Below are 18,434 nucleotides of genomic sequence, written 5' to 3' on the forward strand. Positions count from 1 at the left end.
TTACTGTGGCTCATCTTCATAAACAGATAGAGCCACAGGAAACAATACTACGACTCAAGTCCTCTTTGTATATGTTAGAGTTTAGCTGGTTGGAAGGTTGCAGCTCCTGCGCTGCAGCGAAGACAACATAGTGAAAAGACATTGTTTGTTTCCGAAAGCGCCTGCTACATACTACTTACTAATGTAGTAGGCAGTAGGTATTGCCTACTACATACTGTGTTTGAATTTAGTATGTAGTCTGACTGTTCTGTTGGATCTGGTCTGCAGGATGCTGGGTCAGACGTGACTAGATTTCCGGTTTCAGAAAGCGGAAGTAAACAACGACCAAGCTGATAGAGAAACTGCTTCTTTAACATCACTGATGATTTAAAAAGTGAGGTAGTGTTTTATATGTAATTCAACATCTTTCACAGCACCCAAAAACGGATTTCCTCCCATCAAAAAAGAAGGAAAAAGAAAAAGCAGAACGAGCGCTGTGCATTGTGGGAAACAGTACGTGAGGCAGACTGGTCCGATGCATACTGTGAAATTTTCCCGTATCAGTAGACATCCGGGGAGTTTTGGCTTACTGCAGATTTTGCTCTTGTTTACATACTACTTACTACATACTGAATTATGGACAAATCAGTACGTACTGCTAGTATAGTAGGCGGTTTCGGAAACAGCCATTGCGTCTGTGGCGCTTACAGTGTCCAAAAAGGAAGAAACAAAGCCATGTGCTCTCACTGAACTAACTCTCTGGAAAAGACTAGAACAAAGTCGCAGTCTACAAACATAACAAAATGACCTTCAAAATAAAAGTAGCCTTACCAAAATAAAAGTCTCAACATAATCTTCCCTGAAAGGCAACACAATAAGACATGTTTTAGTTATTTTTGTATTTACTTTTTTTTTGTTGAATAAAAAAAAACATTGTGCAGATCAACTCTCTAATCTCTTGTGTAACGATTATCTCGGCAAACACAAGTATAGGATCAGGACTCTGTATAGGCAAATATTCAATATGAAAAAATCGGATCGGGGGCCAAAAAAGCTGATCGGGACATCCCCAGTTCTTTAATAACTGAAATGAAGGCTACTTTACATGCTGCTGGAATGTGGAGCTGTTTGTGATGTGCGATATAAAAGAAACATAAACAATGCCTCTTGATATGTGTCTAACTACAGTATATGGCACACCCACCCATTCAATGTAACAACAAATGACTTCATCAATGTAGATACTCAAATATAAATCAAAGTCAAAATCAGTCAAAAGAAAAAACACCAAAAACAGACCTACAAAGTAACAACACTGACGCCTACATTCATATTTTAAGACTGTTAAAAATGAACGTGTTGTTGTTAGTCTAAATTAAACACCCAGCACACACACACTTCAACTGTTTTTCACAACATGAAAAAGATGCTCTGGTGAAAGTGGAGACCTCTAGAGTCTATCAGCTAGAGTCTGGCAGCTGATAAAACCCTCTGAGCTGGCACAGATGTTGCACACAGAGATAGCAATGTGCGCAGCAATGCTTTTGTTCAACCAGTAACCTTATCATGATGACTCAGTGACTGCGTCTTTGGTTATTGTTGTTCAAACAGCTGCTGGAAATGGAAAGAGTCCTTGCAGATGCCTCTTTGTTTAGTTGTTCCTTAAAGACGTAGCTGATGAGTAAAATCTGACATATTAGCACTCTTTCTGTTTTAATCAGCTGATGGAATCCACCAGCCCGTTCAGCCAAGTCCCCAGCTAACACAGTCACTTGTTTAAACTTAACACTTGTATAGTTTTGGAAACAGGCAGAAACCTCCAGCAGGACCACACTCATGTTAGACACACATCTGCTGAGACTGAATTACGACTGAACAGTGATTCATTTTACAATATTTTTAAATGGATGCTCAATGTGAAATATCTTTGGCGTTCGGAGTTTAGACATCTTTGTATCATGAAAGGTTTGATGAGGCTGTCTGCAGGATAGAATACCCCCTGATAGAGCCCAGACCATGATGAAGGGTGGATGTGTGGTGAACTAAACTCGAGCACCCATAAGGAGTGGAGGTGACTAGGCTGGAGGCGGCTAACATGGATCCACACTGAACTAACGGAGCAGAGAGAACAACAGATTTAAAGTTTGGCAGCAGCAGGATGAATGGTTGATAGATGCCGGGGCAAAAACTGATTGGTGAATACTTTAAAGAGTGAGCGCCCATGATCAGGTGATGAGAGAAGCAGCAGGAGATATACAGGATGATGGAGAGTAGAGATATGAAGAACTAACTCCAATACATTATTTTGTTTGATTTTCTATCCTGTGGAACAAACATCATGTGGTCTCATATTTGGTTCAGCTATCAGGGAGGTGTTTGAAGTTTAAAGCATGTTTCATGTGAATCAGCTGACTGAAGGTGTTGCGCACAGTGGAGACACACAATCCCCACAAGAGTTTTTTTCTCCACCACCGGACTGATTCTGACCCGGTTGCACTCCCGGCTGACACCTGATCACGTTCACATGCTTATTTTTCTCATTAAGAACAAGTAGACAGAAAACTGGACACTGAGTCTGAAATATGTTTCTGTTCAGTTCTCTTGTTGAAGTCTGAGCCTTCACTTTTATGACTGTATGTCTGCAGAGATTATGAGCCTGCTCCACATGATGATATTCAGCGTGTTTAACATTTTGAACTCCTCAATATGATCCATATATATTCAGTACCGTCGGTTATATACATCTTGTCTCTAAGGTAATTTTATTTAGAGGAAAAGATGCATTGGCATTGTTTTTGACATGGAGAACATTTTCGTTTTTTTTAATGATTAATCAATAATTGACCATTAACATTTCCTTTTTTTTTCTTTTTTTTTCCCTTTTTCTTTTTTTCTCTTCTCTTGTCTGCATATATATTTCTGGTTTGTGTCATGTTTGTCACAAACTGTCAAATATTCATGCAATTTATTCTTGCAGCAAAAGAAAAGAAAGAAAACCTTTTTCTTCTGTGCTTGTGACTGTGTGCATGCAACCATCACCATCCCTCTTAGAACTCTGGCCTATCTTTTATTGGCAGCTAATATCATGTTCTGTAAAAGAGGGCGTGAACACCTAGGTGGACCAAAAAAAAAAAAAATAAGAGAAAGTGAAAGAAAGATTACATAAGGATATACAAAGGGACAGGGAGAGAGAAGGAGAGAGAGACCTAACACACTTAGATGGAGAGGGACCATCTCACCATGATGCCAAAAAAAAATCCGTGGGGTGATACTAATGATTAAGCAACCCTTAGTGTCCACAATCATTACTGAAGCTTGGGTCGCAGAGGGTTGCCGCCGTGCTGTGTTCTATTTGTGTAACGAGACCACCACTGGTGCAGATGAAAGCACTTGGGTCAGATCAGCCGAGCGGTACGGCCCGGCACCCGGGCCGCGAGAGCCGTCAGACCGAAGGACCCAACCCGCCGCGGGAGACCCAGGCCAGGGGACAAGCCAAGGACCCAGACCGGAAGCAAGCAGGTACCGCCGGAGCACCCAGGGTGACCCCCAGGTCACCCAGTAGGAGGAAAGGGGGGCGAGGGGGGAGAGATCCCGCAGCCCCCCCAAGGGACACCCCCACAACACCGCCCCCACAGCCCCCCAAGACGGAGCCAAAGGAGCCACCAGGGCCGAGGGGGCCCGGCACCAGGAGCAGACAGCCAGGCAGACAGGCAGGACCAGGACCAGAGCCCACCAACCGGCGCGCCGGAGCGGGGGGAGGGCGGAGGCGGCAGGGCCAATCCCCCCTGCCCCCTCCAGACGGCCTGACCTCTCCCCCCAGCCACGCCCCCCACCCACGCCCTGCGACCATTAACATTTCCAAAGATCACGGCCTGGATCATTTAACGTGTGCGCTGCTTTATACCCACATCCAAGTAATGATATTTGTAACATGGATCAGTACAGTCACGATGAAATGCAGAGGATCTGAATAGATCTCAGTGAAACCTCTTTGCTTAGAGGACGCTTTAGTGCTGCCATTAAGGGAAGAACAGATGCAGACATTTTGGCCCTTATCCAGACAAGCGCTTACCGGACGTGGTTTTTGCTTGCGTCATCACAACATTCTGTGTCGGCTGTGTTGTTTTGGTGATGAGTCTTCCGAAAATTCGTCCAAAAGTGCCTTTTTCGATTTTTGGCCCAAAATTTTCGGTGGCCGAATTTTCTGTGCATCCCTAGTTTTTACTCCATGGTATAGTTTTCAGAGATTTCAAGTAATGGTTTCAAAATAAACATGATGTAACAGAATGTACTCCTATGCATTCTTGACTGACCTCATGCTTTGTGAAAATACATTTAGAGATATTTTAAAAAGTACTTTGATTACTTCAGTATTTTTAAAAGCAAGTACTCCAGGACTTTAACTCAAGCCATAATCTGACTGAACAACTTTCACTTGTGTTGGAGTAAAGTTTGACCAGGAGGATCTATACTCTGACTTCAGTTATGAAGACGGGGACTTTGTCCACCACTGTCCATCACAGAGAATACTTAAAATTGACATCCCTAATAGAGGAGAAGTGGACTTTGCAAAATGCTGATACGACAACACAATCACCTGCTGGGAACAACATGCATAAATCCATTGCAACAGCCCTGCAGTAAATATTACCTTTTATGAAATTTCCTATTGAAACAGTGTCAATGATTTATATATATACCCACTCCTGAGGTTGTATATCAGACTATAAATTTTGGCAGGTGATTACATAACGCTTAGTTAGTTAAGAGGAACAGGAAATAGGTTCTGACCGTGCTGCAGTGATATAACATGTAACTGTTTCAAATGCTCTCCAATATCCTACTTTTGTGTTTTCTTTACAAACACACACTTTGCAAAAGTTGCACACTAGCTTCATTATGGTATTGTGGGCCTGGTGCATATGAATGTTTTATATTGAACAATAAATCTACATCTAGCTTAAAGGTTGTGTCAGGTTAGAAGCCTGACCTACATGCTGGACTGACAGGGAACAGCTCCGAGGAGCCGACATATACTGTACCTTATGTAACTGTTATTTTACAGCCTGAAGGAACAACATGAGCACAAGAGTTTGGCCCGCTTTCCTCTGCTATATAAAGTTACATAAAGCTCCGTGGCAAAGGATCAGGTGGTTTGTGGCTGGATTTGACTCCCAAGTTATGTAGGGAAATGACAAGCTGTAGTGTCTAGTATCTGTGGGACCTTCATGTGGAAGTTTTTGACTTCAGATGAGTCGGGTTACTTTGGGAACATTTCTAACAACACAAGTTTTATTTTAGAGGAATTAGTTTCCTTTGCATTTCTTTGGATAAAAATGGTTGCCAACACTGTTTAAGATTAAAACAGATTTTACTGCTTTAGTAAAAGCTGCTTTTGCACCAGTAATATTTTTAACACTATGAGATTTTTTTTTTACAGTTCAACACAGTTACCCTGAGACATGCAGCCGGAGACATAGATGCACAAACAGTATGTTCACACACTCAAGTAATATCCACACAAACAGCAAGACCTCTCAGCCAGATCCTGCTGCCAACACTTTCCTGGCATGTAACGTTACATAAGAATGTCACTGTGCTAGTTCCCGGTGTACTGTAGTGTGCTTTCATGACTGAGGAGAGTCTGTGGTTAATAAGTGCAGACTTTTTTTCATGCTCTGGGCTCCTTTTGAGGAACCAACCACAAAGAGTTGCTTATTTTTAAATCCAAAAGTGAAAGGGATTAAGATTCTGACCTAGTGTCCTTGAGCAACACACACAAATCTTCTTTCAGCAGCTGAAGGGTTGTCCTGTAGCTGATGGAGTAACAGCAGAGAGTAGATCCTGTTAAAGTGTCAATGTCTGACATTTTTTATGAGATTAATTTCTGCTTCAAAATGTTCTGAAGTGATACAAGGCTTTTTTTTCGACTGCAAGAACTTTACCCTGGAACTACGTTCATTTCGACCGGTGGACCCAGGGTCTAACTTTAGTTCAGGGCTAGATAATCTCCCCAATTAAAAGCCCCTGCTGGTGGGGGGGTACTTTTCAAAGGTCCCGGGACAGGGGGGCAGGGCCTGCAATGCTGAACGTGTCTGATTGGTAGATTAACCTCAGTGTTTTCATTCCTCCCGCCGTCCACAATAACATCACACACATCTGTGATTCACTTGATTTCTCTTTCTTTCATTAGTTTTTATTTGTTCTATCTTTTTTGTATGTGTGTGTACTTTTCAAAAGAAGAAGCTGTGATTCTCTTGATTTAGCAGCTTGTAACAGTAGTCTTCTCTCAGCCCACCGTGAATGCGTCTCTCCCGGTGTTACGGTTTTAAAAGTGACCCTGTAAACTGGAGACCCTGGAGACGGCTGAACGTGTCAGTGTTTGTGGAGTTTACACAGCTGTTGAAACACAGAGGGAGTTCCTGGGAACTTCCTATGAGGGATGCATCCGGCTGAGAGTCTCCAGTTAACAGGGTTGCTGTTTAAACCAAAACACCGGCCGATCTCTGCCACGGCTTTTTGAGTTCAAAAGGATTTTAAAGCCGTGTTGAAACGTCTTTGCTACTCGCTCTTATCTCCTCTCACGTGTTGATTCAGTGAATTCATCTGTGATGAAATATAGCACCATCTAAAACAGCGCCAGCTGAGTCTCTTCATGCTAACAGGCTAACTGTGGTGTTGCTCATAATGATACCTGCCTGTCCGTCTGCTTCTATGGTGTCATCTGTGATGAATGGCATTCGTCTTTGCTTTACTGCCCTCTACTGGTCTGGTAGAACTCTTGGTGGAAATGCACCAAAGGCTCCTGTGGCCCACAGTGTCACTCCATTATTCATTATCCATCCATTTAACACTTTTTGTTTGGTGCTACTTAGTACATGTCAGCTTGGTTCCACACAGTATGGTTAACACTGAACGTCACATTCAGCATGTTAGCATGCTGACTGTGACGTTCAGCACATAGCACTGTTCACAGAGCTGCTCGTATCGCTGCAGACTTTAAAGCAGTCTCTCGATGTTTACATCTAAATGTTTAAGTCATAAATACTTCCTGTATGGAAACAGTCACACAGATGTCTTACTTTGAACACTCTTGTTGTAGACCAAAGTCTGGTTTTGATATTATAGTCTTTTTTGTCTCAGATAAAGTTCTCAGAAGTAAATTGCATTCAAGTGTAAGTTCAATATCTTTTAAGTAACAACAGTAAATTAATTCCTTTCTGTTATTACAACATAAAGAATATATGTGGGTGCCTGTCTGAGATACAGATGTTTAACAGCTGGTTTGCCCACCTTTCTGAAGACCATGAAACTACATTTCTTAATTTCTTGGAGTGCTTAGAAAAAAGTTCTCCCTCCAAAAGATGACAGCAGCAGTGTTTGGGATATCCTGAAGTGACAGTAAAGACAGACATTTCAATTGAGACTAACCAAATAGTTTAAAGGTAAGCAACACTCAGAAAACAGTCAGAATTAAGCCCAATGTATTTAACATGACTGAACACAGGATCACAGAGTCTGAGGGTAAACAATGGCTGTTTTCAAAACCTCCTACTATACAAACAGTACGTACTGATTTGGTCTAAATTCAGTATGTAGTATGTGACTAAGAGCTAAATCTGCAGTATGCCAAAACTACCAGGATGTCGTACTGATTCAGGAACATGTCTCAGTCTGCAGAGGACCAGTTTCCCTCGCGTACTGTTTCCCACAATGCACAGCGCTAATGTTCTTCTTCTTTTTTGACGGGGGTGCTCAGTTTTTAGGTGCTGTGGAAATTATCAAACTCCATATAAACCACTTCTTAACTTTTTAAATCATCAGTGATGCTAAAGAAGCAGTTTATCTATCAGCTTGGTCGTTGTTTACTTCCACTTTCTGAAACCGGAAATCCAGCGACACCTGACCCAGCATCCTGCAGACCAGATCCAACAGAACAGACAGACTACAGACTACCTTCAAACACAGTATGTAGTATGCACTGAATACTACATTCAAGGTCAAATTGGTTTGCAGAGTGTGGCTAACACTAGAAGAGTTAGCACCTCTAGCCTCCTTGCAGGTGAACGTCCACATGCCTGTGCAGGTTAAGCATTACGCTGAGCAGTCACACTCAGCCTTCATACAACTTTGTCTATTTTCAAGTTACTATAGAACTGTGCCACACTATAAGATAACATATGTCCACTGTGCTTGTTTACATCTGGATAGTAGAGCATTATAGTGTTATGGAAGCAGCCATAAACAGCTTAGACACAACATTTGATCAGAATTTGGGGTCTATAATGATAACAGCAAAAAAGAATGTGTGTGACCGACCAGTTATCCTAGCGAGGCTGACAACATGTAACCATTTAGTCATCTAAACATGCACAATCATAAACAGTAGATGAGGGCACATTTGATCTGTTCAGTAGGTTGAAGTAGTCGGGCATAGCTGTGTCACCACATAAGACTTCTTCCCTTTCCCAAAGTAGGAGGCAGCTCGGTCTTAATGAGGATCAGAGCTGCAGAGAGTGATCAGGGAGTCCTTCACACAGTCCTTGAGCTGATTCGAGGAGGTTTCACTGGAAGAAGAGCGCTCGTTCTGTTTCACTCTCTGGAAAATCAGTCAAATAAAACAAGAACATGATGACCACTGTGACCTGAAACCTGCTGCTGTCAGCACTATCATGTAGTGAATTATAGTTACACAGTGCCGTCACCTCTAGTTTAAGTTTTAGAAACAAATCTAAAATCCATTTGTTTCTGTGGTTATGTAAATATCTGTGTTTTGGGAAACCAGATCATGAGATAAAAATCAAGCTATCAGGTCCTTTTGGTTCCTGGTTTTCAGCCCAGATACAAGTCTATCAAATCTAATTCAGTTGGATTTATGAGGTATGTAAAACTGTCCTGTCAGACCAGTAAGTCCACTTGGCGTGAGCTCCATGTTGTGTAACGTGGTGAGTAACGTTACGCAAGGTTAACTGGCAGCTGATCAATATTAAACCTTGATGCTCTGTGTGTCTGGGCTCATTCTAGTTGTTTAAGCAAAGTTATTTAAATGTGTCGGTTAACGGTGGAGGAAATACTCCACTGTGACGGGAAGGCCCTGCTGGATAAACATGATTTACATCTACTGTTTGATTGGATACATTCATAGAGATGGTTTAATTCAACTTCAATGTTTGTAAAGGTTTCGCTTATACTTGTTTTTGCTTCGACAGTGGTAATGATATTTTTATGATACTGAATCTACATGATTCCTGCCAACCATTACAGAATTATAATGCTAGAAACCAAAACAGAAAGTGACTTTGCTTTTATCAGAGCACAGCTGGGGATGAAGGGCACAGCAGATCTCTGTGTGTGAGATTGTTTTCCTCTGGAGCCGAGGAGAGTCGGTGAATAATGGGAGTATGATTTTCATGCGGAACTTTAAAAGCATCCTAGAAACTCCTGAGAGCTCTTCATCTCTCTCTCTCTGTTGAATATTTCCTTTTTGTCCATCTGCTCTGCAGCTCTGTCTTTCATCTGCAGGTCATGATCTTTGTTTGGTCTCTTCTCTTTTCTTACAAAGGGCCTGAGAGATGCTCCTGTCCTTTGCTGCAGCATCAAAAATCCCTGTGGGCAAATAAGAGCCAGGTATTTCTTTTGCTCTGAAGAATGAAGAAGAATATGAATATGAGTAAAGAGTTAGATTTTTGATGTCTTAAACTTCTCTACATAACATTTTCTGGCAGTGCTGTAACTTCAGCACTGATTTCAATGATAGTTTGGACAATGTTAACAGCACTTTTTACAAGGTCAATTTTAAATATTGAAGTATTGAATTTATTTTGTATCCAGAGATTTACATAGAAGTTGCAATTGTGCAGGAATAGAGGAACTTAATTTAACAGAATGACATCATCTGCAAAAAGTGAGACTCTCTTGTCTACAGTCATGGCCAAAAGTTTTGAGAATGATACAAATATTACATTTTCACAAAGTCTACTGCTTCAGGGTTTTTAGGTGTTTTTGTCAGATGTTTTTATGGTATAATGAAATACAATTAGAAGCATTTCATAAGTATCAAAAGCTTTTATTGAGAATTACACAGAATTCATGCAATAAGTCAATATTTGCAGTGTTGACCCTTCTTTTTCAAGACCTCTGCAATTCTCCCTGGCATGCTGTCAATCAACTTCTGGACCAAATCCTGACTGATGGCAGTCCATTCTTGCATAATCAATGCTTGGAGTTTGTCAGAATTTGTGGGTTTTTGATTGTCCACCCGCCTCTTGAGGATTGACCACAAGTTCTCAATGGGATTAAGATCTGGGGAGTTTCCTGGCCAAGGGCCCAAAATCTTAATGTTTTGTTCCCCGAGCCATTTTGTTATGACCTTTGCTTTATGGCAAGGTGCTCCATCATGCTGGAAAAGGCATTCTTCATCACCAAACTGCCCTTGGATGGTTGGGAGAAGTTGCTCTGGGAGGACGTTCTGGTACCATTCTTTATTCATGGCTGTGTTTTTAGGCAAGATTGTGAGAGAGCCCACTCCCTTGACCGAAAAGCAACCCCACACATGAATGGTCTCAGGATGCTTCACTGTTAGCAAGAGACAGGACTGATGGTAGCGCTCACCTCGTCTTCTCCGAACAAGCCTTCCTCCAGATGCCCCAAACAATGGGAAAGGGGATTCATCAGAGAAAATGACTTTACCCCAGTCCTCAGCAGTCCAGTCCCTGTACCTTCTGCAGAATATCAGTCTGTCCCTGATGTTTTTACTGGAGAGAAGTGACTTCTTTGCTGCCCTCCTTGACACCAGGCCTTCCTCCAAAAGTCTTCGCCTCACTGTGCGTGCAGATGCACTCACACCTGCCTGCTGCCATTCCTGAGCAAGCTCTGCACTGGTGGTGGCCCGATCCCTCAGCTGTAACACCTTCAGGAGACGGTCCTGGCGCTTCCTGGACTCTCTGGGGCGCCCTGGAGCCTGTTTGGCAACAATTGAACCTCTCTCCTTGAAGTTCTTGATAATTGGATAGACGGTTGACTGAGGTGCAATCTTACTTGCTGCTATAAACTTCCCTGTTAGGCCCTTTTTGTGCAATGCAATGATGGCTGCACGTGTTTCCTTGGAGGTAACCATGGCTAACAGATGAGGAACAATGGTGTCATGCACCATCTTCCTTTTAAAGTGTCCAGTCACTCAATCATGACAGATTGATCGCCAGCCTTGTCCTCATCAACACCCACACCTGTGTTAATGTGTGTGACACCTGTGTGTCATTGAAATGATGTTAGCTGGTCCTTTTGTGGCAGGGCTGAAATGCAGTGGAAATGTGTTTTTGGTGATAAAGTTCATTTTCAAGGCAAAGAGGGACTTTGCAATTAATTGCAGTTGAGCTGATCACTCCTCATAACATTCTGGAGTATATGCAAATTGCCATTATAAAAACTGAAACAGCAGACTTTGTGAAAATTAATAGTTGTGTCATTCTCAAAACTTTTGGCCATGACTGTAGTTCCTGTCAGGATGTTTTTTTGTGTTATAGGTTGATCGTTTTGCACCGGGTGATGTGTATATAGATTGATAGGTAAGATAGTAAGGTGAATGTTTTTTTAACGGGAGATTTCAAGGCACAAAGACGTTCCCTTTCGTTTGAGAGAAGCCTTTTTTGCGTTGTACAACAAGCCACCAAAATACTGCATACTTGGCTGGACGTTGGCTATCTTTGGACACCATGTGCGATCCACCCTCCCCGTGCCCCATGGTTGTTTTTTGATTTGAATTTTGAGTTGTTTTTTTTGTTTGTTTTTTTCAGAGCACCATATTCAGACAGACTTCAACAGTTTTACATCATTTTCAATCATCATGACATAGAATTTTCAATCAGTTCACAGTCTGCCAGTGTCCATATCTGTCCCTCTTTTCATCGTCCATCTCCAGTGCAGTGCTCCCCTTTTTTTCCCCCCTTGCCTAGAGTCTCAAAAACAATGAAAATAAATGATTTACCTGATAGACAAGTAACAAGAGGGTGATTTAAGTTGTACAGCGATAAACAATGGTTTTATTAATGCTGTTTTATATTATTGTATGGTTGACAACCTTTACCCTCATTTGAATAGTGGGAGAGCCGTTCTTCCCCTTTTATCTTCCCTGGAGTTTTGAGTTTTTTAAACTTGACCAAGTCAAATAGCCACTACACTAACCTAAAGTTTCCCTCACCTGCTCTGCTGCCCTTACTAATATTGCTGGACAGGATCCAATATGAAAATCCGTCATCGATTTTTGGCAATTTTAACGATCAATTATCGATTAATCATTTAAAAAAAACATTATTATTCTTATGTCAAAAACCCTGCCAAATACTTTTTTCCCCCCTAAATTATATTTTCTACAGCAACAAAATGCATCTAAATGACGGGATTGAATACAGGTACAACATGTTTAACACTGATTATCAACGATCAGGCTCTTAAAAATGTTCTCTGCAGACATACTGTTATAATGTGAAGGCTCATAGTATTAACAGTGCCAGTGTATCTCAGTACACAGGTAACAGGTTTAGATACTTTCATTGCATGTATTACAGGGAAATGGTACAAACATATTCACACATTTTCAACTCGCTATAAGTTCCTCTGCTGCTTCATCACTCTGTCTGGTGTCTCCTTTGTCCACGCTGTCACTTCTGTGTAATGTTCATGCAGCCTTGAAAAAAGTAGCATTTAACACTTCAGACTCACAGTGTCCAGTTTTCTGTCTACTCGTTCTCATTGAGTAAAATAAACATGTGTACGATCAGGTGTCCAGAAGCACAACCTTGTCATGATCAGTTGTGACATCATGAGAGGTTTCTAGGGCGGTACGAGGTGGGGAAGTGTAAAATCACTCCAAAACAGTCTCAGGTCAGGTTCAACAAAAAGGAGGGGTTTATTTAACCACAGGTGTAATCACACAAAACAAAAAGGTAACTCAAGTCATTCTTCAAACCAGATCTCAAAAGGTAACTGAAAACTTCCCGGAGGAGAAAATAGTTCCTTTTTAAAAGTAATCAAAATGAGTCCAGTTCAACTTAAAGTCTCTGTTATCAAAAAAAAAGTTCCTTTCAGTTACTTTCCTGTGCTCAGTTCCCAGTGCTCTTTTTCCTCTTCCAGCCGTGTGCTTCCCTCTCCCAGTCTGATTTCCAGCTCTTTTGTCCTGCCTCAATCAAGGCTCTTAAGCACCTGCAGCTGTCCAGGTAGTGGTGGGTGCTAGGAGTTGTAGTGTGCTTACTTGTGGCCATTTTGTCTGGTTGCTGATAGCCATGGATCACATAGCACCCATCCACAACTTGTCCCCTCGTGATGCCACACAGTCCAGCAACAGAAATGCTCAGACTGCTCTGATGTTGCTTCTCTGCAAACATAACGTACTAGCAATTCCCACCAGTCTGTTGGCTTTGTATCCAAAGGTGGAAATGTCCTGTTTAAAGTCGTCAACCTTCGTGTTCATGTCGTTGGAGGCAGCAGTTGCGCATTGATCCTCTTTAAAAAGCGCTCGTGGAGACCTGAAGCACAGCCGCCAGCTGAGTATCTCCACTGAGTGCAACACCTTTAACAGCTGATTCACTGAAACATGCTTTAAACTTAAAACACCTCCCTGATAGCTGAGTGTAATATGAGACCACATGACGTTTGTTCTACGTGACGGAAAATTGAAAACAAAAATGCGTGTTTTGAGTAATTTCTTAACAATCAATTAATCAATAATCAATCAGTTGTGTACATCCCTAGTCTGAACTCTTTTCTGTGGATTGATTTGACATGACGTGTGATCAGTTTGTCTCTGGTGTTGATCATGTTAGTGAAAGTTAATAACCACTGTCAAGGGGTTTTGACCAATCAGAATCAAGCTTCTTACACAACCGGAAGATCAGTCAGACAGCAGGATAATAAATAGAGTTTAACACACAGATTTAAATACCATACGTTTTTGTAAGGAAATCAAGGTTTATTATTTTTTCCACTTTTGACTGGACTGAAGCTCGTTTTATTTGAGTACTGACACCCTGGCATCATGCACTGCTTTGTTTGGATGTTACACCAGCACATCCCAACATACCTGAGGAGTTATTTAATGTTTACATGAGTGTGTGTGTGGAGAACTTTTGAGTAAGGATGTAGAAAAATGAAGAAACTATTTCCTTGGAGTTTCTCCTCCTAGTTGTCTTTTCCTCTCATGACAGAATCTTTAAACCATCTCTGCTGGGAGACGGACGGCAGAGGATCAGAGTCCGATCATTCGCTGCAGATCAAAACATGAGCCATGATGTGTTTCTCTTATTCATACCTGTACTCTTTGTTTCAGGTGTAGTTTGGCCATGCAGAGGTAGCAGCATCCTGCATGACAGGATGTCTGATGAAGAGGAGGTTTGTCTGACTAGGAGGAAGGAGTCAGAGATTTACTACATCTCTGATGATGACGATGAAGACGACAACTATGGAGATGATGAAGGCGAGGGGATACCTGGTGAGTCAGATTAAAGATCATGATCCCATTATTGCTTGTTATTCCACAATGCTCCAGTAATATTTAACATCACAGGACTGTGTTCCACTCAGCAAGTCCTCAATGAGGCGGAGTGACGACTGATCATTTATGACTGTTTCCAAATACACGTCCAAACATACTGCAGAACACACACACTCTCAAACATGTGAAACATATGATATGAATGTCAAACATGTTCTGTAAATACAGTAATACACCTTTCCTTACAGCTGGGGTTGGTAATCAGATTCAGATCCACTTTTTGTTATACTGGTTAAAATGATCTTTATGTCCTGATGGTAATCAATACATAATGTGTTCTTAAAAAAGAGGTAAAAAAAGCTGCTATCTACAGCCGGAGTAAACCTGGAAAAAACAACCAATCACCGTTTTGGGTCCCAAAATTTTAAACCAATCAAATCCCGTCCTGCTGTTCTGCCCGCCTCCTGCACGTACATTTCCCCGGCGTTCACTCCCTGTCCCCTGCCTCTGCTTCCCCTGACTCCACTGACTGCCCCTCTCGCCCAACCTCGGACCTGTCCCCTCTGACCCGATGAGGTACTTTGCTCAGGACTGTAGTCCGGATCAGAGTCTAATGGTGCCTTCACACCAAACGCGAATAGAATCATTCGCTCGAATTAAGTACATTTAAAGTCAATGCAGAGACGCAAGTAGACGCGAGTAGATGCGAGTACTGGTCTGGCAGCACATATCGCGCAAATTGGGCGACGCGAGTGGTCAGTTGACGCGACTCATTCGTGTGAATAGCGCACATCCGCGGGTACAGCACGTATTCATTTGCGCGAATGATTCACAAGAGTTGAAATATCTGAACTCAAGCGAATCCATCGCGGCGCGATAGCCAATCAGAGCAGATCAACCGGTAACGTGTGTTGTGTGACGTATTGACCAGCGGAGATTCCCTCATCTGGAATACATGGGACACTTTGATTCTATCACCGTGCAGCTTCCCCAAACTCTGTCCCTCTCCCTGTTTTTATGGGATCAGGAATAAACAGGAGCTGACTGTGAGGACAGAGAGGGAGGAGGATTATCTGCTGAGTTGTGAAAAACTTTGTCTGTCAGCTATGGGTTGTTGTAGTAGGAAGTTAGCTCTGCCCCCTTTAGCATAACTGGCTTCCGCATTCAATGTCCCCGAGCTCAACCTTGTTACTGCGGTCAAGCCAGCCTCCACTTCTGAAATAAAAGTCAAGCCAGCCTCCACTTCTGAAATAAAAGTCAAGCCAGCCTCCACTGTCTTCTGTTTGATGACAACAGACAGCTGTGGCGTGGGAGCCCCCCTCCCTCTTGCGTATATTCGCGTCTTGAGCTCTTGTTTACACACGATTTTGACGCACGAATTGAGCGAGTCATTCGCGTGAATAGAGCGAGTGAATACAAAACATTCTCGCCAATAGCTTTAAGCATTGAACAAAACCTACATTCAGCCATTTATAAACAAGTCTGTCACCGTTACTCAAGTCAGAAACATCATGCATCTCACTTCACTGTGGCAGCTAAAAGATTTCATGAGCATGTACATAACATGATATATAACATCAAAATATGTTTGTGATTGGTTATATATTGATATAAATTTAAGAGAATAGTCAGAGAGTATCGGTGTGTTTGTTCTGTGACGTCAAACTCATCTTGATGTGTTTACAAATGTACTGGTATAACACCAAGCGTATCATATTTGATACATCAGTTTTTGAGACCTCTACATCATCAGTGTGATATTTTTTTTCCTGATGTATAAGATAAGATACATGCAGTGCATGGATAATCCACCAGGTGTGAGTAATTCATGCACCAGAAGGACGTCACTTAAGACATCCAAAATGTCAGCTGTGGATCAGAGACCCACTCAAGGTTTTTCAGGGATATTTTTAACAAGTTTGAAAAAGTTTGGATGAAAAAAACTTTCAAATTGTTCCTGAAACTTCAAGAGGAATAGTTACTGGATTGATGTAAAACTGATTAATATTTCATTACTTCATTTATAGAGAAACCGTGTTGAAAATGTGTGAATCAAAATTGGTACAGCAGGTATATAAGGACATTTATTTAGAGATCTGTCAATCATCATTTGATTACATTTGATACATTATTCCATAAAACAACATACAGTCTTTTTATTATTTAAGAACACGTTTAAATGATATAATGAGGTATATTTAGAGTAGACATTGAGATATTTATATATATATATATATATATATATATATATATACAACCTGCTGTATCATGATGACTGATGACTGGTTGAATGTTGCCATGGCTCCCTAGTAAAAAATTATATTTTGCTCATTGATTTCCACTAAAAACTGAACAATTCAGAGAAGGAATATACAATAAATTCGTTTTTTTTTTGCTGTGTTGCAGATCCAGAATATATATGACGTTGTGCAATATGAAAAAAAAACAATCTCAGTTTGAAATTACTTGGAAAAAATTTGAAGGAAACTCAAAGTTTAATAGGCTAAAAGTTTAGTTTTTATATGTTTTAGTTTGTTTAAAAAAGAAGAAACTTTGAGCAATACATTTGCACCAAAATGCCTGATGTCTCAAATATTATACAAATTAAAACTTGTGTTAAAATTGCTGTTTAATTTCTTTATTTTTAATTTGTGAGAAGGTCCAATAAACACTCCATTTTCAAAGTTTTAGAATTTTTTGGCAATTATTTAATGGTTCAGGCTTTACAGGATTAAAATAAGAGATTTGTAAAAACCCTGAGAACCTGTCTTTAGGTTAAAAAATTACCCACGTGTGCATGGAGAAGATGTTCAGGCCAGGCGACTGACAAATGATAAAAAAAGACAAATGAATGGAGCCCTGAAGTTGCCATAGAGACAAGTTTATATATACATTGCAGCAGTAATGTTCTACATTGAGGGCTTGAGAAGCTCTTACATATGCACAAGATACAATTCATCCCTCCTTCTATACACAGTAAGTTTATGCACACGAGCTGGCTTCATGTAAAGAGAGCTGGCACAGTATGCCAGTTGCCATGCTAGAGCAAAATGAGCGTTACAGGTCAGGCTGGTGAAATAAACAGCACTGACTCAAAGTGGCTCATTTCCTCGTTCTTTAAACGGAAATCTAAGTTCTTACCAGCTGAACAGTGGAGGTAAGAAAACGCTCAGTGAAGCAGCCAGAAATGAGCACAATTTATGTAACACAGCTAAAACAGGGCCTTGGTTTCTACAGTGTGGCTTAAATTAGCAGAGCCAGCCGTCAGTCCTCCTTGCAGGTTACCGTCCACATGTCTGTGAAAGACACTCATTGCTCCTGTTGGATGATTATATCAAAGGTTAACAAGACACATCCTTCATGCAGCCTTCTCTCCATTTTCTAGATCAAAATACTGATTAACCATGCTGTGCTACGAGATAAAGATCTGTCCACTGTGCTTGTTTACATCTTGGTAGTAGAGAATCATAGCATAATGACTGTAGTGGTGGGTGGCTGCGCTACAGCTGAGACACACCATGTGACCAGCAATTCAATCAATCAATCTTTATTTGTATAGCCCCAAATCACAACAAATGTTCTCCTCAGACTCTTTCCAAACAGAGCAGGTCTAGACCGTACTCTATGTTCTATTATTAACAAAGACCCAACATCAAGACAGGATAAGATCCAGTCCCATCTTACAGACAGGACTCAGTCTGATCTCATCTTAATCCAACATGAGCAGAGCACTTTGCAGCATTTAGCAAGTTACAGTGGCAAGGACAAACTTCCTTTAACAGGCAGAAACCTCCAGCAGGACCAGACTCATGTTAGACACACATCTGCTGAGACCGTGTTGGAGAGAGGGATAGAGGGAGATGAAGAGAGAGAGAGATGATAGTGGTAGTTAGTACTTTAGTGGGCCTAAAGTAACAAAAATAGTCATGATTTCATAGTCTACCAGTAATTCTGGTGCTGACTAGCAAGA

General features: G+C 41.3%; 1 protein-coding gene across 1 annotated transcript in view; it reads left to right on the forward strand.

The window, feature by feature from the left end:
• Positions 1 to 18,434, forward strand: part of LOC117821375 (helicase ARIP4-like) — a 123,150-nt gene that overhangs the window by 31,165 nt on the left and 73,551 nt on the right. Inside the window, exon 3 of the mRNA XM_034695586.1 lies at positions 14,300 to 14,461. Coding sequence (XP_034551477.1) covers positions 14,344 to 14,461 — 118 coding nt within the window. The 5' untranslated portion in view covers positions 14,300 to 14,343. The remainder of the gene's footprint in view (positions 1 to 14,299; positions 14,462 to 18,434) is intronic.

Source organism: Notolabrus celidotus, chromosome 11, assembly GCF_009762535.1.
Source record: "Notolabrus celidotus isolate fNotCel1 chromosome 11, fNotCel1.pri, whole genome shotgun sequence".
Taxonomy (NCBI): Eukaryota; Metazoa; Chordata; class Actinopteri; order Labriformes; family Labridae; genus Notolabrus; species Notolabrus celidotus.